This window comes from Natrix helvetica (assembly GCF_964273705.1).
Source record: "Natrix helvetica genome assembly, chromosome: 7".
NCBI lineage: Eukaryota > Metazoa > Chordata > Lepidosauria > Squamata > Natricidae > Natrix > Natrix helvetica.
The window spans coordinates 11415014-11441455 of NC_138558.1; the positions used below are offsets into that span (position 1 = coordinate 11415014).

The 26442-nt window shown below is 43.4% G+C and overlaps 1 protein-coding gene across 3 annotated transcripts; it reads right to left on the reverse strand.

Annotated features, from left to right (window-relative positions):
* Positions 1-11743: 11743 nt before the first annotated feature.
* LOC309395346 (placenta-specific gene 8 protein-like) lies at positions 11744-26442 on the reverse strand. 3 transcript variants are annotated; one of them, XM_081959501.1, is made up of 4 exons: positions 26422-26442; positions 18138-18262; positions 15854-15978; positions 11744-14791 (listed from the first exon to the last, which is right to left on the reverse strand). In XM_081959501.1, the coding sequence occupies exons 2-4, from the start codon at positions 18247-18249 to the stop codon at positions 14687-14689; spliced, it is 342 nt and encodes a 113-aa protein (XP_081815627.1). In that variant the 5' UTR covers positions 18250-18262; positions 26422-26442; the 3' UTR covers positions 11744-14686. The 3 variants fall into 3 exon arrangements, with proteins under 3 accessions (XP_081815627.1, XP_081815628.1, XP_081815626.1); XM_081959502.1 differs by lacking the exon at positions 26422-26442 and adding an exon at positions 22813-22833; XM_081959500.1 differs by lacking the exon at positions 26422-26442 and adding an exon at positions 22655-22711.

Consider the following 26442-nt stretch of genomic DNA (forward strand, 5'->3'; position numbering starts at 1 on the left):
CACTTTGTCAATGGGCCATTAAGAAGGCCAAGCTAGTCCACTTTACATAATAAAGAGTTCAGCTCCAGGGGGATGGGTGTAGAGTTCTGGCAGTGACAATGAAGGCAGGATAATATAAGCCTTTACTCAACTGACCACATGGCATCTGAACTCAATCAAACCTGAATTCAAAACAGCCTATAGAGGGTTGCCCTTGCACGGGCCCATGGCAGTCTGGCAACCAATCAGAATACATTTCTTACACAGGAACAGGAAACAGATAGGTGGGGCCGAACAGATTATAAAAATCCCTGCAAGCCCTTCTTCAGCCCTTCTCTTCCCTTCTCTTCTTCTCCACCAACATTGAAGCATGTGATCACCTTTTCTGTTCAGGATTCAAGCCATGCGGTCCTGTCCACCATTAAAACCATCTTTCCAAGCAGCCTCCATGTCTCCAGTGTCTTTTTCTCCACTTGGAGCAGAACCCAGAAGGACATTTCTTCCAACAGTACAGAGCCTGCGCAGAGGCTCTGGAAGGGCAAAAAACGGACCTCCTGGAAGTTCCAGAAGTCCGGAAATGGGCCCATTTTCACCCTCCCAGAGGCTTGAGGCCTTCAGAGCCTGGGGAGGGTGAAAAACAGGCCTCCCTGAAGTTCCAGAAGTGCAGAAATGGGACCATTTCCAGCCTACGGAGGGTCTCTGGAGCCCGGGGAGGCAGTTTTCGCCCTCCCGGGGAGGCTCAAGCAAAGCCTCCGAAGCCTGGGGAGGGTGCCATGATGCAGAAGGCTGACTAGGCCACGCCCACCCTGGCCACACCCACCCAGAGAATCCCTTGCTAAAATTTTTGAAGCCTGGCTAATCCTATTATGTCCTGAGGGTGAAGGTCTATTGTTTTGTAAATAAGATGGCCCAGTCTTTTGTCTTGTAGATAACCAAAATATCTACTGGGGGCAGGGAGCTGGGGCTGAGTTTCTGTCTTAAGATTTCTATTTCTCTTTTAGGGGAAATATTCTGCCTTTTAAATATTTCCTTAAATATTTCGTTCTTCTAGGAGAGGAATGGGTGCTAACTTTCTACACTTGTTTCCCAAAGGCTCCTGATGGGTCTTAATGGCCTGCTTTCTGAATCTAATCCTGACAGGCATGTGTAATTAATTTTACCCTGTTATCTATTGCCTCTAGCCTGCCTTTCTTAATAGACCAATAGTATTGTTTCCACTTTTCTCAATGAATGGGGTTAAGGTCCTGTCCTGTCCTTAATCTCATCACCTGGAGGTGAAGTTGTTTTGCTTGTGAATAGGCACATTAAGGACTGCCTCTAAGAACATCTTTCTCCATTTCTCCTTTAAAGGTAAAGGTTCCCCTCGCACATATGTGCTAATCATTCCCGACTCTAGGGGGCGGTGCTCATCTCCGTTTCAAAGCCAAAGAGCCAGCGCTGTCCGAAGACGTCTCTGTAGTCATATGGCCGGTGTGACTAAACGCCAAAGACACACAGAACGCTGTTACCTTCCCACCAAAGGCGGTTCTCTACTTGCATTTTTTACATGCTTTCGAACTGCTAGAAGCTGAGACAAGTAATAGGAGCTCGCTCCGTTATGCGGCACTAGGGATTCGAACCGCTGAATTGCCCACTTTCTCAGCATCTTAGCATCTCATCCACTTAGCATATCAACCACTGAGCCACCGCATCCCTCTTACTATCCCCCAAAATATTTCAATCTTGGCGGGAGGGGTTGTGTGGCTTCCCACAACTGGATGTCTTAACCACTTAAACCTTACAGTGAAGAATCCAAGTTAAACTTGGCCACTTTCCATTACTATAGCTGCAGAAAGTGTGGCACACTTGACAGAAAGAGAGCTGAGTTTCAGTAAGTGTAACCTTTTGCTGTTCACAATGAAAGGCACCTTTGCGACTACCAAGTGGATGCATGTTGTACCTCACGACCTTTTGCAAACACCAGCAGTCTAAAAAAGAAGTTGTCACTTATTAGACCGAAGTGAATTTGAAAGCAGTAGGTGCCATCTTTGATCGAACGAGGTTCGAGGTATTAATTACCACGCACAGACTCCACAATTGTGTCGGGAGAAATGTCCTTCTGGGTTCGGCTCCAAGTGGGGAAAAAGACACTGGAGACATGGAAGCTGCTTGGAAAGATGGTTTTAATGGTGGACAGGACCACATGGCCTGAGCCCTGAACAGCAAAGGTGATCACATGCTTCAATGTTGGTGGAGAAGAGAAGAGAAGGGAAGAGAAGGGAAGGGAAGGGCTGAAGAAGGGCTTGCAGGGATTTTTATAATCTGTTCTGCCCCACCTATCTGTTTCCTGTTCCTGTGTAAGAAATGTATTCTGATTGGTTGCCAGACTCACATGGGCCCATGCAGGGGCAACCCTCTAGGCTGTTTTGAATTCAGGTTTGATTTGAGTTCAGATGCCATGTGGTCAGTTGAGTAAAGGCTTATATTATCATGCCTTCATTGTCACTGCCAGAACTCTACACCCATCCCCCTGGAGCTGAACTCTTTATTATGTAAAGTGGACTAGCTTGGCCTTCTTAATGGCCCATTGATAAAGTGGGGATGGGCTGGAAGCTGTAGGAATTTACTTTGTGTAAAATGTGTTTCTCCCTTTTTCACATCCAGGAAAATATAATATTCTGCCTTATCAATATTTCTTAGGATATTTCATTTTTCTGGGAGAGGGCTAGGTGATAACTTCCTACAATCCCTCCTTTTTTTTTTTTCAAAAAAATGTGAGTGGAACGCACATGTTTTTGACAAAAGATAAAATTGGTCAGATCAGGGAAACTTAATTTTTCTGATGGAAAAGCATTGAAAGAGACAGCAGAAGGATCCCTTCAGTGGCTCCCAGAGAGCTTTCAACCATGAAGGTCTTAGCAACCAGGGCACAATTTCTGGAAAGAAATTTACAATATCCAATTTACCATGCCAATTATTTTCAGGTGTTTGATATCACTTTCTGTGAGCTTCCAGACTACAAGCAAGCAGAAGTCCCAAAAAAACTTCACAGCCATTGAAGGATTCTTCCTTTTAAAGAAGTACAGGCTGCCCATTTCCAAGGGATTTCTTTAACTTGCCCTGGCTCCTATTTTAGTGAGGCCAAATTGAGTTTAGCTAGTGTGCAATACAAGCTATTTAGTATTTTTTTTTTTTTAAAGTTACACACAATGAGCCCAGGGACTCCTATCAGAGACCACCAGTGCAACATGTCCTGCTTTACTGGGCAACTGGGCAGCAGCATTTTTTTTTTTAATTGGGTCACAGGGTTTGAGTTTTGAAGATCCTTTCTGCTACTCTCCAAGTGGGGAAATTGCCTGAGGGGAACTGACCCTCCCCCATGGGATTAAAAGGGAGATATCTGCTTTTGTGCAAGGGCAAAATCAACCTAGGAAAAGCTTTGTGGAGTTAAGTCAAGGAGATAGTTTCAATCTAGTTCTGAATGGAGCCTCTCTCTCTCCCTCTCTCTTTGTGTGTGTGTGTGTGTGTGTGTGTGTGTGTGTAGCTGCTTCTACAATACAGAAAATACAGACATTTTGGACAAAATTTCCCTCCCACCAGCCAGAAATCTAAGGTGTTCAGAACTTGCTGTGCTAGCCATTCTCAAATACAATTCTTACATGAATACATTAAACTGATTACAATATAAATGAGACAGGAAAGAAGAATTACAATTACAATTTCTGTGAGGGAGGCAAAGAAACAAAACTTTACAATCAGTTTCCACCCTCCCCCATAGTCTTTACAGCTGTCTTCTGGGGATAGAAGAGAGTCTTTTGGTCTTTACTTCTTCATCTCCTTTAGGGTTCTTTCATGTCTGCTAGGGTGGCATGCTTGGTTTGGTGGTAAGGCTGGTAAGAGTGGTCAGTCAGTCTTGGTAGTCTGTCCCAGGCTTGGCTAAGTTTTTTTTTTCTCCTCATGTCAGGTTTTATCAGGAGGCAATCACCAGCAGCAAATTGGAGAGTTATGGTTTGAGCTAGCAGTCCTGTGTTTCTGAGGTTAAAAAAAAAAGGAGAGGCCAAGAATACAGTTCTTTACAGACATATCTTTAGTCTCATGTTGTGGAATATCACCCATTCTGTCCAAGTGTGGAAATCCAAACATTATTTCAGGAGGTAGACGATGTAAATTTCATGGAACATGACATTCCCACTGCCTGTATGATTGAAACACTTTTGCAGTAAGATGAGTAAATTTCCAAGACGGACAACAACTTGTGTTGCAAACAAACAAACAAACAAAATCTCATAGGGTAGAGCACCTTGACTCATAAGCGTTTAAAAATGCACTCAGGTGTAAAAGAGGGAGGTAAGAAGAACAGCTTTTAAAAAAAAATGCAATTTAAAAAAAAAAAAAGGTACTTTGAGTCAACACTCCAAAATATCAAATTCCATTCAGATGGAAGCAAATTCTCATTAAGTATGTTAAAACATTTACAAATGTAAGCAAAACATCTCAAAATCATTCCTTTTTATAGGTTTAATTAAGCATTTTAAACCTCAAAAATTTCAAGAAAAAAAATCAAAATTGTATTCAGAGCAAAGAAATGTAACTGCATAATTTTATATGCAGATAAAAGATCACAATAGTGAAAGGTAAGCGGAGCAGATCACCCATTTACTCCAAATTTCTCAGAAGAGAGGGGGGGGAAAAGTGGTTAAAGTGAGGAGAAAAAATTTCAGCCTTTAATGACCCAAAAGGAAGGAGGGAAAGAAGGAGGGGGGGGGGATGCCCAGAGGCATTCACAGGTATCACTGGGGCATTTCATACACACACTCATGGTAAAATGAGCAGACATTCATTCTCCCCGCTTTTCCTACTTCCCTCCAAAGAATGACCCAGAAGGAGGAGGGGGGGGGGGATTCACACAGGCAATCACGTGGATCTCTGCATCCATTCACTTATCACTCCCTGGGGCATGAGGGACACATACTCACATTCATATTGCAATCAGACCTTCGTGCTTGCTCATGCCAAACAATCATAGGTATTTCAGGAAGCTTTTTTTTTTTCACAAGCCACCAAGCTTCATTTTCTTTTATTAGAGGATCTCACCCTCCCTTCAGGTTTGGAAATGATAACACACATGCATACACACACATACCATTAAACAACCTTGTAACTGACTGCTTCTTTATATGAAAGGGAATCAAACTACATTCATACCAACTTTACCATCAACATACTCACATTTGCACTGCAATCATTAATTTCACATACAAAAATCCCATTTCATTCGTTCTTCATGCAAGGCAGTTATTACAATTACTTCAGGGAGCTGTACATAAGCCAATGAGCTCCATTTTCTATTATTAAAGGATCTCAACTTCCCTCCAGGTCTGGAAATGATCACGCGCACACACACAGAATTTCTTAACAGACATTACATCAAATTAATCAAGTCCAATTACCTAGGTCTTCCATTCAGACAGGCTTTACCTTTTTGTTACCTGCTAAATTTCTTACTTTTGCTTGAAGTGACCCCGTTGTCCTATTTCCTTAAGCACTAGATTGTTAATACCTGTCTCTGCCCTGGGGTGTTCGTTTCTAATTTGGACCTGCCAGCGGATGCTGGCTAATTTTTAAAGATCCAAGATGTATGGAGACTTTCATTAACACATCATTTGCATCTGGGTGGGGCCCTTGATTCATCTGATGGTGGCCAGAAAATCAGCAAATTTGTTGACAAAATCTAAATCAAAACTGCCTTCTGGAGGCCAGGTTTTTACTTTAGGACTAATAGAGTAGGTTGGTCAGAAAAATGTGCAGAGGGTTTTTACTCAGGTTGAAGGCAAACCTTTAGTAGGAATTTCCTTCATTTCATACATGCACACACAAGGCAACACTCTCCTCCTCCCCCCCAAAGGGAAAAAAAATCTATACTCACCTGAAGAGTACAATCTTCTAGGGCTGAAAGACATGAGAACAAGGTTCCCTCCCCCACAGAAAAGGCATTGTTGGAGGATTAGAGGTAAGGGAGGGGCGTGGGGGGGGGGTAGATAGCTTGCAGGCAGAGTTTGAAAAAAATAAAACCATTAGTTACTAAGCAGATAAACAGATAAACATTATGGGGATATCACAGATGAGAAATGGGGTCTGGATTCACATGCTCCAGGAAAGAAATGGACAGGTAAAATCATTTAGACACACAATAAATGCAAGGATGAAACTTTTCTTGCAAACATTTCCTGGGTTGTTACTTTAAGGTATAGGCAAGGAAGGAAGGAAGAAAAAAGTATCTTTACTCTGTCTCTGCTGGCCAAAACAGATGCAAAGCAAAGATTCCCTCCACCTTCACTCAGTTTTTGTGGGCCCAACAAACTGAGCGAAGGCAATTTCTGCCAGTTTACTCCTTTCTTTCTTTGAACACTTTAAAATTCTTGTCTTTTGGATTGGAGACATCTTAGTTACAATTACCTTGAGGGTGCACAAAGACTTAGACATACACACACACAGACAAAGAGGGAAAAACAAAATCATTCCCACCATGAATTTCAGTTAAATTGGGGAAGGCACAAATCTTAACAAACAAAAACCACGTGGTTACATAGAAGACAGAGAAAGAGACAGACAAGAGGAAAAAAAAAGAAATCCCACCATTTCCTTTTAAGTACCTTTTCAGCCAAATTAGTTTTTCCTGTATCATCTTTCAGCAAAGCCCATTTTCTACAATCTGCTCTTTTTTTTCTTCATTCCGGCCAGGACGGGCATTTGCTTTTCGTCCCAGGCCCCCAACAACTCCCCTAGGGGGGTTTCCATGGCTACCCTCGAGCTACCGCTTCCCATGATCCCGTTTAGATGTGGGTTCACTTCGTCCTAGCCGGGTTTGCCACTTCGTATTTCCCCACTTTACTTTCGCGTCCTTAGAGGACCTTTCGCGCCCTTTTGAAGGGACTTTCTCTGTTTGCCCTTCGGAGGGTCTTATTGGTGCCCTTCGGAGGGACTTTTCTGGGGGTGCCCTTCGGAGGGACTTTTGACGCGTTCCTCACCGCGGGAACCTTCTCTCGATTCGCGCCCTTTCACGCAGGGACTTTTCTTACAGTTTCAAGTCTTGGGGAAAGAGACCCGGAGGACCAGCCGCACAGTGACCCAGGAGGGGTGCTGTCGGAGCGGGTATGCGTACCTCCATTTTTCTCACTAACTTTCTTATGGGCTTTAGCTTTTTTCTCTCACAGGACAAAAACAGCAGCAACAACAAAAAATAAAAAATCCATTCACTTTTCCATCCATTTTTACACACACTAGTCACACACAGGCAGGCATACACACATTTCCCATGCTTTAAAATTAAATTTTAGAGAATTAAAATTTAGAGGTACTCACCTTCTTTCCAGGCAGCCTTTGAGCTCAAACTCAAAACCCCTTTAAAGCCTAGATCCAAATGGCTAAGGCCAAGATAAAGTCCACCCACAGACTCAATGGGGTCTGTGCCGGCATGGGAGGCTTACCTGAGCCATATCCATTTGTTAGGCTAGCTTGGAGTCCCATCTGTGGGTCGCCAATTGTTAGGAGAAATGTCCTTCTGGGTTCGGCTCCAAGTGGGGAAAAAGACACTGGACACATGGAAGCTGCTTGGAAAGATGGTTTTAATGGTGGACAGGACCACATGGCCTGAGCCCTGAACAGCAAAGGTGATCACATGCTTCAATGTTGGTGGAGAAGAGAAGAGAAGGGAAGAGAAGGGAAGGGAAGGGCTGAAGAAGGGCTTGCAGGGATTTTTATAATCTGTTCTGCCCCACCTATCTGTTTCCTGTTCCTGTGTAAGAAATGTATTCTGATTGGTTGCCAGACTCACATGGGCCCATGCAGGGGCAACCCTCTAGGCTGTTTTGAATTCAGGTTTGATTTGAGTTCAGATGCCATGTGGTCAGTTGAGTAAAGGCTTATATTATCATGCCTTCATTGTCACTGCCAGAACTCTACACCCATCCCCCTGGAGCTGAACTCTTTATTATGTAAAGTGGACTAGCTTGGCCTTCTTAATGGCCCATTGATAAAGTGGGGATGGGCTGGAAGCTGTAGGAATTTACTTTGTGTAAAATGTGTTTCTCCCTTTTTCACATCCAGGAAAATATAATATTCTGCCTTATCAATATTTCTTAGGATATTTCATTTTTCTGGGAGAGGGCTAGGTGATAACTTCCTACAATTGTTTAACCAGTGACACAGGGCTGCTTGTCACTGCCCTGTTGGTAGCTGGACAGCTGTTACCCTATGGCACAAAAGTCTCCGGAGGGGAAATGTTGAAGGTGTGAGAAATAGTAAAATGTTGTCTTTGCACCAAGCATGTCTGACACCCTTCTGGAACATGTGTGATAACCCAGGGCGTGGCACAAAGGCAACACAGCCAGAGAAACGGTATGAGTCCCTTTATTAACACTAAATGCGCCCCCGACGTCCCTTTCACTCTCCAGCCCATAGAAAAGCTCTTCCACAAACCTGCAAATACTCCAGTCCAAATGCAGTAAGCAGAATGACTGCAATCAATCACTCCAGCTGGGCAAGATAGGGAATCCCAGGAGCAATTCCAGAAGGACGAGATAAGCACACCGAAGTTCGTAAATACTTCAAGCAGTCGGGACAACTCTACATTAGGTGAACACAGCATTTTTTCCCCGAGAAACGCCCACCCCAACTGCCTTTCCTTTAAGCTCCATCCCCAGGCGTGCCTTGTTAAGGGAATCGAGGCCCTTCCTTCCTCATAAACCACACAACCCACGTTGCTCTCTTCTGTGTTCTTCCCTGCACTCCCTAGGATGACGAGGGGGTGGGCCTTGGTCTTCATCTGAGCCCCTTCTCCATTGTTCTAACTCTCCCCTGCTCTGCCCAGCCTGACTTTGCTCTTCCCCAGTTTCCTCCACAGGTAACCGAACCACTCTCCTCCTCTCTGCCAGCTGTTCGACTCCGACAGGGGCATGACAACATGTATGTGACCAAGAGCAGCGAGAAAAAAGCAAAGGTTAAGTAACAGGAAGCACCTGCTGCTCCAAAGATGGTAGTTTAACCACAAGGTCTTATAGGAAAACATGCATTGCAAAAAATACTAGCCACATTTCCTCTTATGTCTCTAGGCAAATAGATAGCAGGAAGCCTCAACTGAGGCTAGGTTGTTTCAGCTGCAAAGTTAACTAGGGGGCTACACTATAAAAAGTAAATAAATAAATAAATAAATAAATAAATAAATAAATAAATAAATAAATAAATAAATAAGGGTTAGGGGTGCCTAAAGTATGGTAGTGGGAGATGTAAACAGGTGGAGATTCACGTGGGGTTATTAGTTGTCTCGGACAGACCCAGCCAATGGGGAGACAAGGGACTGTTTGGTTTGGTTTGGCAGTAGTGCCTCAGATAGAAAGTCCATTCAGAGAGTAGTGAAGACAGCAGAGAAGATCATAGGAAGCTCGCTTCCTTTCATTCAGAATACTGCTCATAAGTCCTATGTGTGTAGAGCTCAAAGCATTGTTAGAGACCCCACACAACCATTCCACAGTGTGTTTCTGTTGCTCCCCTCTGGGAGGAGGTTTCAAAGTCTTTCTAGCAGGACTACCAGATTCTGTAACCGCTTCGTTCCCTGTGCCATCCGTCTGGTAAACTCGCAAGATTCGTTTCTCTCACCATGTGCATGCATACATCCGAACTAGACTGTGTTGTTTCTCATTATCATATAATATATGTGGGTATATGCCAGTGGTGGGTTTCAATTTTTTGTAGAACTTCTTCTGTGGGTGTGGTCTGCTTTGTGGGAGTGGCTTGCCGGCCATGTGACTGGGTGGGTGTGGCCAACTTGTAAAATACAGTGAAACTCACTTAACAACGCTCTTGCTTAGCAACCAAAATGTTGGCTCAGAAACTCTGGCATTTGAAGCACACAAGTCTTAAAGCTGTCAAGTTACAAGGCCCTTGAACCACTAACCCTTTTGAAAAAAAACCCCAGGGGTGTTCAAACTTGACAGCTTTAAGACTTGTGGACTTCAACTCCCAGAATTCCTCCTCTCGCTCTTCATCTTGATGATGTGCGGACAGGCGGGGGGAGGGAGCTGGAACCGGTTCTAAATGGCACTGTAGATTTGTGGAACCTCTTCTATAGAAGAGGTTAGAACTGGTAGAAACCCACCCATGGTATATGCATAATTTTGTATTTATTTATTTATTTTGTCATGTTGATGTAGTAGTGTATATTAGAGTGCATTCCTCACAAAGGTGGCTGGTGACAATGTAAAGCCCAAGGAGCAGAGATCAGAATAGGAATGTCCAATCTTGGCAACTTTAAGATGGCTGGCCGGGGAATTCTGGGAGTTGAAGTCCACTAGTGTTAAAGTTGCCACTTTTGGAGACTCCTGGGCTAAAAACTGGGAGGTCATGATTTCTAGTGCCCACTTTAGGCACAAAGCCAGCTGGGAAACTTTGAGTCAGTCCCTTTCTTTTTGTTGTGGCCCGCCAGTAGAGCCGGCAGCAGATTCGGACAGTGAGGAGGTTGGGGAGGAACATGGGCCAGTCCTGGAGTCTGGGGAAGGCTCTGAGGAGGGCTCTGTGTCAGAGGGCAGAGATGGGGCCAGAGCCGTATGCCAGTTATCAGCTGCCTTCGGAGTCAGACATCTGTGAGGCAGACGAACAGCTGGAGCCTGTTCCCAGTGTGCGCATGCGCAGAGTTGCCAGATGAAGGGAACAGCTAAAGAACAAGGGTCGACTTGGGAATAAGGCCACAGGTGGACGATGAATGGCCCCTCCCAGAGGAAATAAAAGAGGAGTGAAAGGGGAGTGGAGTTTGCAGGAGACAATTAGTTCATTTAACTGGTTCATGACTCTCTGAAACTCCTTGCGTAGTTTTGCAGAGATCGGCCTGGCAGCTCTCCAAGCCAGAGAAGGTCTGTGACCATAAATCCTCCCTTGAAAGACTTTGCTGGATGTGAATGAGCAGAATTCACAGTAAATGAATAAAAGCTGTTTTTGTCGGGACAAGGAGTTTGCTTCAGGCTCTTGGGAAGCCTCCGTCAGAACACTTTTAGGCCTAGGAAAGCGATACAGGTAGCCCTTGACTTAGAATCATTGTTTTAGCAGTAAAGTTACAACGGAACTGAAAAAAGTTTATGACCACTTCTCATAACAGCAACAATCACAGTATCCTCGTGGTCATGTGATCAAAATTCAGACCAGCAAGTCGGAATTTACGGATACAGAAGAAGAAAAGAAGAGCAGCAAAGATGATCAAAGGCCTGGCAACTAAAACATATGAAGTGCAGTTGGAGAACCTGGAAAGTCTCCTGCACCAACCTAGAAGCCAAAATGAGGTGCGGGAGCACCGCATGAGCCCCCCTCCCCACCCCCGTGCCCCATTTTGTGCTTGGAAAGCCTCCTACACCAACCTGGAAGCCAAAACTGGGGGGGGGCAGGGCACATGCGCAGGGGACATGCAATCATGTGCGGGGGCGGGACACAAGGGATGGTGGTGCGCTTGCATTGCATGTTGAGGTTGCGCGGCACTTGGCACCAAAAAGGTTAGCCATCACTGGTATAGGGTCTCTTACTTGAGCAGTGGGTTGGACTAGAAGACCTCCAAGGTCCCTTCCAGCTCGATTCTGATTGTGGTCATCTGATCACCATTTGGGACCACCTTACCTGGCTTTCAGCATGCAAAGTCAACGGGGGAAGCGGATTTACTTAAAGACTAGCCTGATTCAATTAACAGCTGGAGTGATTCACTTAACAACCTTGGCAAAAAAAAGGGACGCAAAAACTAATCGTAGGCAAGGTTATATTTATTAAATTTCTAGGTAAATTCTCCATACAAAACAGCACATTCAATATAATTGAGCAAATAGTTATATTTTCCAGAAGGCCTTTCTCCTAAATTAATTGCAATATCACTTAATGATAAGGTGAGCTTTTGAGCCATCATATAAAGTATGAATCAATTATTCTCACACATGGCTCTGGCCCATGCATTTCTTACATATGCAGACTTCTAAAGCACCCACGTTGCTAAGAAGGGAAAGCATTCAGACTATTATATTTGAGGCTGCTGAAATCACTTTATTGAACAATTTACTTTTGTCCGTTGGTTTTATCATAAGCTGCTTTACGGGACAGGCTGCTATGCAAAGGTGAATACAGTATGATGTTGGTTAAAACCCAAATACTAACAAAACCTGAGAGGAAGTAGCCCAAAAAACTTTCAGGGCTAGAGGGGGGAAAATAGGGAAGAAAATAACAATATATAAGTAATAATTCAAAAGTAAGATACAAAGGGTGGGGGGAATATAATTAGGATGGATTTGAGAAAGAAAGGGAACAAGAAATTATATTTAACTATTTTGGGGTCTGCGGAAATACCACCCCAAGAAAATAAAAATTAAGAGCCGGAAGAGACACCTACAACCCACACCTACAGAATAGGTTCTAAAAAAATTTGAAACCCACCACTGATCTAAAGGCACTAGGATAGCTTTAAAAAGGAACAGATACCATGTAAATGAGAATGTCTCCATTTCTTCAGTACAGCTAGTCCTCGAGTTACAACGGTCTGTTTAGTGACTGTTTGAAATTAACAATGGCACTGAAAAAAGTGACATGACCAATTTGCACACTTACAACTGTTGCAGCATCCCCAGGGGCACGTGATATATATTTGAACACTGGAGACTTGGTTTATATTTCTGATTTGATCCCCTTTTGAAGCTTTCTGACCAGCAAAGACAATGGGGAAGCCAAATTCCCTTAACAACAATACTACTAACTTCATAGTTGCAGAGATTCACTTAACACATGTGGCAAGAAAAGTCGTAAAATGGGGCAAAACTCACTTAGCAAATTTCTCCCGTAACAAATTTTGGGCTCAATGGTGTTCGTAAGTCGAAGATTACCTGTAGTTAGGACTTTATTAGGTATATAAAGGCCTTGCAAACTCTATGTTCATATCTGTATTTGGAGGATACCTCATGAAGCATACAATTCTAACATCCACATACCACTTCAGTGTTCTGAGGCTGATAAATGAAGGTCTAGAACACATCAGCCTGAGAGGAATTTCAAGTAAAAGAGCTTTACTTTTACTGTGAGAGATGACAGTTTGAGAGAAATGAAACTCTGGTAGCGGTGGAAAAAGACAGAGACTACCAGCTGTCAGGTGTAACCAACCGGAGTGACTAACGAATAATGAAAGTCATAACTTTATCGCCTTCCTGCTATGTCACAAGAACCTCACTAGACAGTTTGTGTTCCTATGGGAATAGCCAAGAAGGCTTGGTGGATCTTGTTGGAGGCCAGGCTTATGTGCTTGCAGCTGCTCAAGGACTCCAAGCTAGGCCCTCATTTGACTCCTCCCTCCAGCCTGCCTGGCATTAACCACCAGCATTAGGAAAGGTTGTACTATTGGCTAAGAGAGTAAGAACAACATAGTTTACTGGGAGTGTCAAACTCGATTTCATTGAGGGCCACATCAGGGTTGTGTTTGACCTCGGGGTGCCAGGGGGGCATGGCAAGGGTGGGTGTGGCTAGCTCAACCTCATTCATGTTGGGGACACCTGTGGTGGCCTGCTGCAACCCCCTGCCAGCCAAAATGGAGCTCCGTTTTGGCTGGCAGAGGCACCGTGAGCCAGTCCTTCGCTGTTTCCAGGTCACCCCCACGGGCCAGATTTAAGCAACCCATGGGTCAGATCCGGCCCGTGTGTGTTGAGTTTGACACCCCTGAGCTAAACAATCACATACACTAATTTTTCTTAAGATGGAGATCTCCATATTTGTCTTTTTATGCCTCCTTCAATTCAAAGCTGTGATGGTTGGGAATCACAATAATTCTAGTCCCTCACATCTGGACAGAAAGCAGTTTCAGGTAGGCCAAAGGTAAAGGTTCCCCTCACACATATGTGCTAGTCGTTCCTGACTCTAGGGGGCGGTGCTCATCTCCGTTTCAAAGCCAAAACGCCAGCGATGTCCAAAGACGTCTCCGTGGTCATGTGGCCATCATGACTAAATGCTGAAGGCGCATGGAGCGCTGTTACCTTCCCACCAAAGGTGGTTCCTATTTTTCTACTTGCATTTTTACATGCTTTCGAACTGCTAGGTTGGCAGAAACTGGTACAAGTAATGGGAGCACACTCCGTTACGTGGCACTAGGGATTCGAACCACCAAACTGCTGACCTTTCTGGACGACAAGCTCAGCGTCTTAGCCACTGAACTACTGTGTCCCTATAACATGCTCAAAAACAGGGTGCAAATTTCCTACTTCCAAAATGTGCAGAATTAGAAATATGCTTTTTTTTTTTAGGTAGGCTAGTTGTGCTTAATTTAACCTTACATTCTCCAGTGACTACAACTTGCAAACCAAAATCACCAGTAGCCCTAAAACAGGGAAGGCAGAATGGTAAATCTTCAAAGGTCTAGTAGGGTTTTTATTTTTACATTCTTAATTGTTTCATAGCAGCAGCAACCAAAATGTTTTGTTTTCCATTTTAAAAGAAACAGGAAGAACAAGCAAAGACGAGGACAAACAAGAGCAGGTTTTTGTGTGACTGGATTTTGAGCTCCGAATCACTATTAAAATTTAATTTCTGGGTTAAGAATACGCTTAGAATGATAAAGCAAGCTTGCCTCTAAATAATGGCTCTTCCTGCAAACTACTTTAATGCATCTTACTTCTCAGAATTCTAACGACAAAAAGGAGGAACGGAAATGCGCTTAGGGTGAAGTCTTCTAGAATGCCCCCATCGCTTTCCTCCTGTTGATATCTCTTTTGATTTGGCAGAGGGAACAAACGGGGCAACACCCCACAATGCAGGCATCGTTACAGATGGATCCCTGTTGAAAAGAAAAGAAACCCAATGGATCAATAACTTTTTCAATAAAATCAGGATGTAGGGATACGGAGTCACAAAAAGCTAACTCTGTGTTGGATGACAAAATGCAGGCAGCCCTTGACTTGGAATGGTTTGTTTAAGGACCATTCAAAATTACAACGGCACTGAGAAATGTGACTTACAGTCGTTTCCCCACAATTACAACCTTCGCAGTATCCCCAATGTTTCAGGTGATCAAAATTCAGACGCTTGGCAACGGGTTCTGTTAGGGATGTAACCCTAGGCTTGACTTGGCAATGTATATAAGCTATGATTACTTTACTGTTACTTTAAATGATTCAGAGATGTAATTGGCTTGTTACCCCAAGCAGCTATAAGAGGGAGCCAGAATGGTTGTTAGCTCTCTCTCTGTTTTGTTAGAAGCTGGTTGGTGTATACTGAGGTATTGTGGTTTGCAACTGTTAGCTATATTTTGTGTGCTAGACTGACTATTATTGATAACTGAATTACTGAACCGTGTATGACTTGGACTGTTAACTGGACTCTGAGTACCTCTATATTTCTACATAGTAAACTACTATATTTTTATACTATTCAGTGTCTCTGTATGCTGGTTTGTGCGTGTTCTTCCATATCACTCTCATTACATTTCTCTGCATACTCGCTCTTCTAATGGGGAGCTTAATTACTTAACAGGTTCCTATTTATGACGGTTGCCATGTCCGGGGATCATGTGATCCGCTTCTGTGACCATTCTGACAAGCAAAGTCAATGGGGAAGCCGGATCCATTTAACAACCATGTTACTAACTTAACAAATGCACACAGAGTTGGTATTCAGCCAGTTCTGACCGGTTCTAACGAACCGGTAGCAGAAATTTTGAGTAGTTCGGAGAACCGGCAAATACCGCCTCTGGCTGGCTCCGCCCCCATTTTTTGTTGGTGTTTCTCTCCAATTTCACGAGTATTTCTTAATATTATTGTTTGGGATGGGTTTTGGTTTTTTTTAGCTAGAATTTATAAACCTGAAGTTTGTCTAGTCTTAAGCAAGGTAATCAACTTACAGGGATCTCGTATTTTGTCCTGTAGACAGCTCGCATGGCCACAGTTGGACCACAGCAGCAGCATTCATTCATAGCTGAAGCAACTTGGCACGCCAAACAAGGGAAGCAGAACAATCCACAGAAACCTACAGAGAGGAAGCAGAAAAGCCTCTGTGGAAATATTTTGGCAATGCGCTGAATGATATAAGATTAATGTCCCAGAAAGTGCAAATTATGCTATTTCTGCAACATCCAAACTGCAAATGAAAATGCTAGTTAAAACATCACCTAGCAGAGGGGAGGGCTGAAAAAACTCTTTTACAAATCACATTAAATTAAAAGGACACTCTGTTGCATTTTTCTGTATACTGACGTTCCCAACTATTATGAAATAGAATTAAGGAAATTACTGTCGGAGAGAGACTGGCTGAACCAGGGAGTGGAATCAAACAGGGAACTAATCTGGAATCCTTACATGGGCATAAGGGAATGAAGTCTGATCTTCCCTGAATGTTGTTTAAACTTATCTAGTCTCACCAGTGCAAATCGCCTGTCTAAGAAGCTTCCTATTTTAGAGGCCTGCGTAATAAAATAGGTAAATTGAATTCTTCGCACCTGGATTGATTGTGCCTAACAATTACCAATAGAAGAGAATATTTACAGCTCACATTTGAACTGTTGTGTCCTTGATGCTTTCCAGGCTTCAAAAGTTGTTTTCTTGCAGATACTTCATTATCCAATTAGATCAGAGGTGGGTTGTTCCCGGTTCACCCTGGATCGGGCGAACCAGTAGTAGCGGCGGCGGGGAGGCTCTGCCTACTCGCCCGGACAGAAGCGGCGCGCAGGGAAGGGCACCCGAACCGATAGTAAAAATATTTGCAACCCACTGAATGCGATAACATCTTTAGCACTAGTAGTGATGATGTCCTAGCACTGATGATATTCCCTACCTGAGTAAGAAAACATGTGCAAGGAAACAACCAAGCTTGGAAAGCAGCAAGGACCCCTCTCATTATGAAAATTCAAATTCAAAACATTAGGTGGACACCAGATTGTTTTCTTCAAAAAAATATTTTAGCATAATGGTGTAGCATCAGGTGCAAGAAACCAGGTGCCGGGATAAAGTTCAAAAGTACTATGAGTCTGCTTTATGTTTTATACAAGAAACTGATCTATTAATGGTCAAGGCAGATTGGTGCTAAATAAGAGTCAACGGAATTCATGGGTGGGGGGTGTTGAATTTAAATCTCTTGTGGGAGCATACCGACTCCAAACTGGTGGTCCATTTGACCCCACCCTCGGGCTCAGCTTGGTCATCTCCTATATTTTTGAACTTTAAAGTTCCCTACACAACTTCTAATAGTAGAGAAGCCGTGTGTTGTGGCCCGCCAGCTGCCAGTGGAACTGGTGGCAGACTTGGATGGAGGTGGGGAGGAAATTGGGTCAGTCCTGGAGTCTGGGGAAGGCTCTGATGGAGGCTCTGCATCAGAAGCAGAGACAGAGCCGGATCTGTAGGACATTTCCCAGCTGCCTTCAGAGTCGGAGGTAAGTGGGGAAGTAGAACAGCTGGGGCCTGTTCCAGATGTTGCCTATGCGCAGAGCTGTCAGCAGAGGAGAACAACTGAATACCAGGAGCCAGCTCGGGAAGAAAGGCACACAGAGATGCTGAATGGCCCCTCCCTGGCTGGGGAATAAATACCTTGTTACATAAGACCTCTCCGGATAATAAGCCCAATCAGGCTTTTGAGCGCATGCGCTAAAATAAGCCCGCCCCTGAAAATAAGCCCTCCCCGAAAATATTGCAGCACAGCAGCAGCCATGAGGTGACCACGCTCGCTTCCTCCTGCACCTCAAAAATAATAAGACCTCCCCGAAAATAAGGCCGAGCTCTTATTTCGGGGGTCAAAAGAAAATAAGACCCTGTCTTATTTTCAGGGAAACGCAGTAGGAGGAAAAGGCAGGGGTGGTTTCAGGAGACAACCTTGTTCATTGTAGTTTGTGCCTCAGAAACTGCTTGACAGAGTTTAATTTACAACTAGCGGCTGGAAGCTGCCTGTCTGGCGATTATCCAAGGAACTGATAAGGTCCGTACTGCGGTTAACCCTTTGAAGGATTATTGTTTGGACTTTTCTGTGTGTGAATGCCATGAATTCACAGTATGAAGTAGTTAAATAAAGAGGGTTTTTTTCAGGAGAGGGAGTCTGTTTCTTGGTTCCGCTAAGGTTGGGTCAGAACACCGGGTCTCCTTTTATATCTTGCCAATAGACTCTTCGATAATGAAACATTCATTGCTCTGGTCACTTACAGACTCCACAGTCGCTACAGCAATCACATAAGTCCGTTTGCCAATATTTTCTGTCGGGCTGGATCGCGACCATCATCTGTGGCTGAGTGACAACCACTGGCTGAACATTCATGGTGGGCAATTTTCTAAGGAAAAAAAAGAAGAAGAGAGTCAAAAAGAGAAGAGATGAATGAACAGGCTGGGTAGAAGGCGATGTCACTCCCAACTTTACAGAGTAGGATCTGGTTGCTAGATTCGATTCTGGATGAAGTCTTTCCTTTTCTTTCTTTCTTTTCTTTCTTTCTTTTCTTTTCTTTCTTTCTTTCTTTCTTTCTTTCTTTCTTTCTTTCTTTCTTTCTTTTTTATGTTTTATTTGTTTTATTTATATAACTTTCCATTTCCATCAAACAGTGTGCAATCTGGGTACAATTATCTGAACAGTCATCATCCACATATTTGTTGTTATATTCATCACAATAATCTTAACTATATAACTACCATATTTTTCGGAGTATAAGATGAACCTTCCCCCGCCCCCACAAAAAGAGGGTGAAAATCTGGGTGCGTCTCATGAACTGAATACAGCATTTCCCCCCCCCCCCGAAACTTCACAAAAATTGACGTGCAGAGGATTTGGGATGCCTGCAAAGTGATCCTGGGGGCTGGGGAAGGCAAAAATGAGCCAGAAAAGTGCTGTTTTTTGCTCATTTTTGCCCCCCAAACCTCCAGGGGCACTCTACAAGCCTCCCAAAGTCTATGCATGCCCTGTTTTTTTGCAAAAAATGGGCCCATTTTTTGCTCATTTTGGGGGGGGCAGCCCCACCAGGAGCATTTTACAGACCTCTCAAACTCTCTGCATGCCCCGTTTTTCACAATCAATGAGGCATGCAGAAGGTTTGAGAGGCCTGCAGAGTGCAAAAACTTTTTTTTAGTTTACCTCCTCAAAATCTTACAATACAATACAATACAATGCAATATAATAGTAGAGTTGGAAGGGACCTTGGAGGTCTTCTAGTCCAACCCCCTGCCTAGGCAGGAAACCCTATACCGTTTCAGACAAATGGCTATCCAACATCTTCTTAAAGACTTCCAGTGTTGGGGCATTCACAACTTCTGGAGGCAAGCTGTTCCACTGATTAATCTTGGTGAGTCCTATACTCCGGTGCGTCTTATACACCAAAAATACGGTATATAATAGTATAATAACAATAGTACATAACATCATCATCTTTAAATTCTCTCCACGTTAACATTTCCTCTTTTTATCTCTCTCTCCTCCTTTCCAACTTCTATATCTATTGCCTAACCATTGATAAAATACATCTCATGTCAAAAAATATTCAGTTTCTTCTTTATGCTTAATAGTAAGCGTTAATCTGTCCATTTCTGCGCATTCTAGTGTTTTCTTAATTAAATTCTCATCTGACAGAATCCCATCGATGGATGAAATCTTTCTGGTACACAAATTGGTACTGTGAGAATCTTTCTCTCAACCTGGGACAGAGCCATTCTGAATATCCAATTGTCCTCTGTTGTTTTGAAAGAGTGGATCCCTCTGCACACAGCCAATTGCTCTTTCCTCCTTTGATTCTAGTCCCTGTGCTTTGGGATCTTGAAACTGGGTGGCTGCTGGCAAGCCGTTGGCTTATCTCACTCTCTGAAAGCACATTAAGTTGACCAATGCTCTGTCCTATTGCTGATGGTCAAAGAGAGTCTAGTATTCTAGTACGATAGAATTCCTTTCTTCCCTTTTTTGTCTATGAAGATTCTCAATCATCCAGGTCTTTGTTGTCCCAAAGGTGCTTTTCTAAAAGGCAAAGTGGACTTTTTGGTTTTATTCTCCTTTAAAACACTTCACTTCTCATCTAAGAAGCTTCATCAGTTCTGAACTGAAGAAGCTTCTTGAGTGAGAAGTGAAACATTTTCAAGGAAAAAAAACTCAAGAAAGTCCAGTTGCCTTTTGGCTAAATCTTTGGGACTTTTGTTTGTTTGCTTGCTTGCTTATGCTTTCAAGGCAAATCCATGAAGTTTTCTGTGCAAGATTTTTGGGAAGTTTTACCCTTGTTTTCTTCCTAGGGCTGAAAGAGAGGGACTGGCCCAGAGTCACCCATGGATTTCACACTTAAGGCAGAATTAGAATAGGCTAGGCTAGGCTAGGCTAGAATAGAATGGAATGGAACAAAATAGAACAGAACAGAATATCTGCAGAGTGTCTTGTCAATCAATCAATCAGAATAGAGCTGGAAGGGACCTTGGAGGTCTTCTAGTCCAGCCCCCTGCTCAAGCAGGAGAATCTATACTATTTTAGACAAGTGACTGTCTAGGCTCTTCTTAAAATCCTCCAGTGATGGAGAGCCCACAATTTCTGAAGGCAAGCTATTCCACTGGTTAATTGGCCTCACTGTTAGGAACTTTCTCCTTAATTCCAGATTGAAACTCACCACCTCTGGGTTTCTAATGAAACTGGTTCTCGTATCTCAGTCATCCTTGAAAGGATGTGAATTGGTAAACATCGCCTTGTCCCAGGGAAATCAACCTTACTATTTAACCAGTTGTTGGATAAATACATGAATTCCTTCCCCCTCCTCTTTGTGTGTGTGTGTGTGCTCTACACTTCCCATTGTTCTGCTTCATTGATGACTCTGGAATCTATTCATACCCACCCCCGCCCAATTATTATATAAGAGAGAAGAAGAGCGATTATCTCATGTACTAAGAACAAGAATAACTATGTGTGTCTCGGCATGTAAACTTGGCGAGAAACTGCTGCTTTCTGAATGAGTGAATGTGCGATGCTGGGGAATTCATAACCTATAGAGAAGTTTCGACTTCTTCGGGTGAAGAGGGAGAGTGCAAAAATTGGCTTGAAACTCAACATTGAGAAAACTAAGATCATGGCATCCAGCCATGGATGGAGGTGAAATGGAGGTAGTGACAGATTTTATTTTCCTGGGCTCCAAGATCACCACAGATGGGGACTGCAGGCAAGAAATTAAAAGATGCTTCATCCTGGGGAGGAAAGCGATGGCAAAACTAGACAGGATACTAAAAAGCAGAGACATCACCCTGCCAACAAAAGTGTGTATAGTTGAGGCTCTGGTTTTCCCAGTTACAATATATGGCTGTGAAAGTTGGACCATTAGGAAGGCTGAGTGACAAAGAATGGAGGCCTTTGAACTGTGGTGCTAGAGAAGACTCCTGCGAATTCCTTGGACTGCAAGGCAGTCAAACCGGCCAGTCCTAGAAGAGATCAACCCTGAGTGCTCTTTAGAAGGCCAGATCCTGAAAATGAAACTCAAGTACTTTGGCCACCTAATGAGAAGGAAGGACTCCCTGGAGCAGAGCCTAATGCTGGGAAAGACTGAGGGCAAAAGAAGAAGGGGACGACAGAGAAGGAGGTGGCTGGATGGAGTCACTGAAGCAGTCGGTGTGAGCTTAAATGGACTCCAGAGGTTGGTAGAGGACAGGAAGGCCTGGAGTAACATTGTCCATGGGGTTGCGATGGCTCAGACACAACTTCGCAACTAACAACAACAGAGAAGTTTTATGAGCCAGAGAATCCCAGTTATGCACTCTGGAACTCAGGAATATCTGAATTAGGTGGTCATTGAAGGTAAAACCTTTTCCTGTATACAAAGATTTCAAGAACAGGACAGTTCATCCATTGATTCTGTAAGGAATGATACAGAACAACAGAGTTGGAAGGGACCTTGGAGGTCTTCTAGTCCAATCTCCTGTTCAAGCAGGAAACCCCATACATCTCAGACAAATGGCAGTCCAGTCTCTTCTTAAAAACCTCCAGTGATGCAGCCCCCACAATCTCTGGAGGGAAGCCATTCCATTGATTAACTGTTCTGTCAGTCAGGAAATTTCTCCTTATTTCTAGGTTGGTTCTCTCCTTGATAGATTTCCAATTGTTACTTCTTGCCCTGCCCTCCGGTGATTCCACAACTAAGACGAGACCAAATGGCTGCCTTAAAATACCTTCATTAGAATACCATTCAATTCCAAAATGAACATTGGTAGCGATTCTCTGTTTTTGCTTTGATAGTCCACTATCCTATTAAGCATAGGATAGGATAGATGTCTGCATGAAATCAAGCAAGCTCAGAGAACACCAAGGAGAATAATATGTTATTCTATTCCATTCCATTCTTGTTTCTCCCCTTTAAATACAGTACAGATATTTAAATAGGCAGCATGGATATTCAGTAAATAAAAATAAGCATTTCAAAAAGTAAGGCCCTGGGGAGATTTAAAGTGGGGAATTAGAAACAAACGCTTAATTTATCCAAGTCACTTCTTAGCTTTCCTCTGCAAAAAATGACCATCTTTATATTTGTGTTATTTTAGGAATCCACTCTTATTTTCCCCTAAATTGTTTTAAAAAATCAGGATTCAGATTCTGTAAGGTAATACAGAATCTCACAAGATGGTCTTTAGGTCCAGGGAGATTTAAAAACGTGGAAAACTTTATTAGTTTAGAATAAATACAAAAGCAAAGCCAGAATGATTTCAAAGAAAGCAAAATTTCAAACCTTTTTTTTCCCCTTCTTTTTTTCTTCCCCTTTTGGTGTCTCTTTGCCCAGCTGCAATTTATCTGCCCACTGACTGCCTCCTGTTGTGCCTTAAAACTGAGAGGGAATTACCCTTTCTAACCAATGTGATAGATTTTTTTTTTCAAATGAGGAAGTACCTTTTGTTTCAGCCGGGTGGATTTTAAAAAAACAAAACCCTAAGAAAAAAGACGCAAAAGAGATGCTAGGAGAAGAAACGAAACTTGGTTTAAGAGAAATCACGAGATGTAACAATTGAGAATGCTTAGGAAATTATCTTTAAACTAATCCTTCCTTGCCTTGTCTTTAGAAACATTTCTGATATGTCTGCCTTTTTTCCGTTTCAGATTCTAGAAGCCAAATAGCAGATTCCCTCACTATTTCTGACCCTTCCAAAACCTCTAATCCCAGCTGTGAATCAAATTGCATAATGGCCAAATGGAGGTGGAATTAAGTTGGGAAAAGGAAACGGATAGTTGGACTGTAAGACAAGCAATAATAGCTAAATGTTGTTTTCGCAGGAATCATAATTCTGAAGGGAACAGTACTGAGAAATGTAATAGGGCTTAGAATTATAAGATAGGAAATGTTTGCAGTCCCCTAATTGAGGCCATCTGGCAAATTGCACAATAACTTCCAGAAGAAAGATGATTAGGGGACTGGAGACTAAAACATATGAAGAACGGTTGCAGGAACTGGGTATGTTTAGTTTAATAGAAAGAAGGACTAGGGGAGACATGATAGCAGTCTTCCAATATCTCAGGGGTTGCCACAAAGAAGAGGGAGTCAAACTATTCTCCAAGGCACCTGAGGGTAGAACAAGATGCAATGGGTGGAAACTAATCAAGGAGAGAAGCAACTTAGAACTGAGGAGAAACTTCCTGACAGTGAGAACAATTAATCAGTGGAACAGAAATTGCCTCCAGAAGTTGTGAATGCCCCAACACTGGAAGTCTTTAAGAAGATGTTGGATAGCCATTTGTCTGAAACGGTATAAGGTTTCCTGCCTAGGCAGGGGGTTGGACTAGAAGACCTCCAAGGTCCCTTCCAATTCTGCTATTGTATTGTATTGTATTGTATTGTATTGTATTGTATTGTATTGTATTGTATTGTATTGTATTGTATTGTATTGTATTGAATTGAATTGAATTGAATTCCATCACTCTGCTAAACAACTAATCCCCACAACTGTCAAATTATCTACTAAGACTGTATTACTATTATTCTTCTCTTCCTTCCTAATACCTATCTCTTTCCTAGTACCTATCTCTTTCCACTTATGACTATATGTTCTTCCACTTATGACCCCTTATGTTGCTTGTATCTTTAAAATTTATATTGTTTTATTTGCTTCCTGGTATAATTTGATTGCTTATTAGTAACCTATGACTATCACTAAGTGTTGTATCCAGGGGTGGGTTCCTGCCAGTTCTAACCTCTTCTATAGAAGAGGTTCCACAAATCTACAGTGTCGTTTAGAACAGGTTCCAGCTCCCCCCTTCCCCCGCCCGTCTGCACATCATCAAGATGAAGAGCGAGAGGAGGAATTCTGGGAGTTGAAGTCCACAAGTCTTAAAGCTGTCAAGTTTGAACACCCCTGGGGTTTTTTTTTCTAAAGGGTTAAGAGTGCATGGGCCTTGTAACTTGACAGCTTTAAGACTTGTGTGCTTCAAATGCCAGAGTTTCTGAGCCAACATTTTGGTTGCTAAGCAAGAGCGTTGTTAAGTGAGTTTCACCATATTTTACAAGTTGGCCACACCCACCCAGTCACATGACTGCCAGGTCACTCCCACTCAGTCACATGGCTGGCAAGCCACTCCCACCCAGTCACATGGCCGGCAAGCCGCTCCCACAAAGCAGGCCACACCTACAGAAGAGGTTCTAAAAAAAATTGAAACCCACCACTGGTTGTATCTTACGATTCTTGATGAATGTATTATTTTATTTTTCTTTATGTACAGAGAGCATATGCATCAAAGACAAATTCCTTGTGTGTCCAATCACACTTGGCCAATAAAGAAGTCTATGCTATGCTATGCTATTCCTGTTCTGTTCTATTCTAGTTCTGTTCGATTTCTATTCTATTCTATTTCTATTTCTATTTCTATTCTATTCTATAATCTAGAAATAAACTGTTTTGTTTCGGTTGATGCTTATTAAGTTCCAAGAAAGCAGGATCTGTGGATTTAAGCAAAACGGCACCTATTGCTTAAAGGACTGCAAAGGTAGATAATTCCATAAAGGGATGAACTACTAGGCGTTCTGGGAAGATTGTGAACGGTGTGATCATTGTCAAACGGCATGGCATGGGAAGGATTTGCACTTTCGACTGAGGGCACTTTGTGCCTATTTTACACCCGCTCTTGCAAGAACGTATTTTACAATTGACTGCCTTCTGCCGCCTTTGAAATGCGCCGCCCCTTTGGGCTGGGGCCATTGGGGGAGAGGGGGGGACGGGGGACGGAGGCGTCAGGCCTACTCCCCCCCACCCTCCTCAGCAAGCCGGGCCTGCAGGAGCTCAGACAGTTGCTGGCCGAGCACCGGAGGGTCAGAACGCGCGCTCCCACGTTGCCCCAACACGCGTTTCCAGCGCGCGCTCCTCTGTCCTGAAGTGGAAGTTGGGAGGGGGTAATGGGAAGGGTAAGGGGGGGGCTTCTAGGAGGAGAAGCCCAGCTGGCTTTCTTTTTGGCGGGGGGCGGGAAGAACCCATAAAAATGGGGAAAATAAAGGTCCAGAGACAAAAAAAAGGGGGGGGGGGGAGATGGGGGTCTGTTCAGGATCGGAGAGGAAATCAGTTGCAATCTGGGCGGGAGGCTATTCAGAGAGGGATCTGCCTAAGCCTCTTCTTCCCTCCCCCTTAGATCCCCCCCTTCCGGCTTTCTTCCCTAGCCTCCTTTTAAGGGGAGGGGGAAGCAAGGTGGGGCAATAGTAACTTAAAAGCTTGGGATGGTGGTGGTTAGGGTTAGGGTTTATTAAAGACGGGGATGGGGGAAAGATGCCATTCCTTTCCCAAGGACACAGGAAAAGAGGAATAAAAATAGAATGGGTGTGTGTGTGTGTGTGAGAGAGAGAGAGTGTGAATGTAATTGTTTTGCTGAGAGCTTCGAAGCTAGTACACAGCATTCTTTAAAAAATACTAACAATAACTAACCATGATATACAGGATTAATGGAAGGTGAAGGAGAAGGAAGGAGGGAAGGAAGGAAAGGTGAAATCAGTGGAGGAGGAAAGAAGGAAAGGTGAAATCAGAGAAGGGGGAAGGAAGGAAAGATGAAATCAGAGGAGGAAGTAGGAAGAAAAGGAAGGAAGGAAGAAAGGAAAGGTGAAATCAGGAGGCAGCAGGGAGGGAGGGAGGGAGGAAGGAAGGGTAAAATCAGTAGGAATGAAGGAAGGAAAGGTGAAATCAGGAGGAGGAAGTAGGAAGGAAGGAAGGAAAGGTGAAATCAGAGAAGGGAAGGAAGGAAAGGTGAAATCAGAGGAGGAAGTAGGAAGGAAGGAAGGAAGGAAGGAAGGAAGGAAGGAGGAAAGGTGAAATCAGGAGGCAGGAGGGAGGGAGGAAGGGTGAAATCAGGAGGAGGGAGGGAGGGTGAAATCAGAGGAAGTAGATAGGAAGGAAGGAAAGGTGAAATCAGGAGGTGGGAGGAAGGATAAAATCAGAAGAGGAGGGAGGGAAGGAGGAAGGAAGGGTGAAATCAGAGGAGGAGGGAGGGAAGGAGGGAAATAAGCATACAATTCTAACATCCACATACCACTTCAGCATTCTGATGTTA

What these genes read in the sequence shown, in the direction of transcription:
- LOC309395346 (XM_081959501.1), bottom strand. Translation starts at nt 18,249, where the DNA reads ATGAATGTTCAGCCAGTGGTTGTCACTCAGCCACAGATGATGGTCGCG. An exon ending in CTGTAGCGACTGTGGAGTCT is followed by an intron (nt 15,979 to 18,137) that starts GTAAGTGACCAG and finishes TCCTCTCTGTAG; the next exon opens with GTTTCTGTGGATTGTTCTGC. An exon ending in GGACAAAATACGAGATCCCT is followed by an intron (nt 14,792 to 15,853) that starts GTAAGTTGATTA and finishes TCTTTTCAACAG; the next exon opens with GGATCCATCTGTAACGATGC.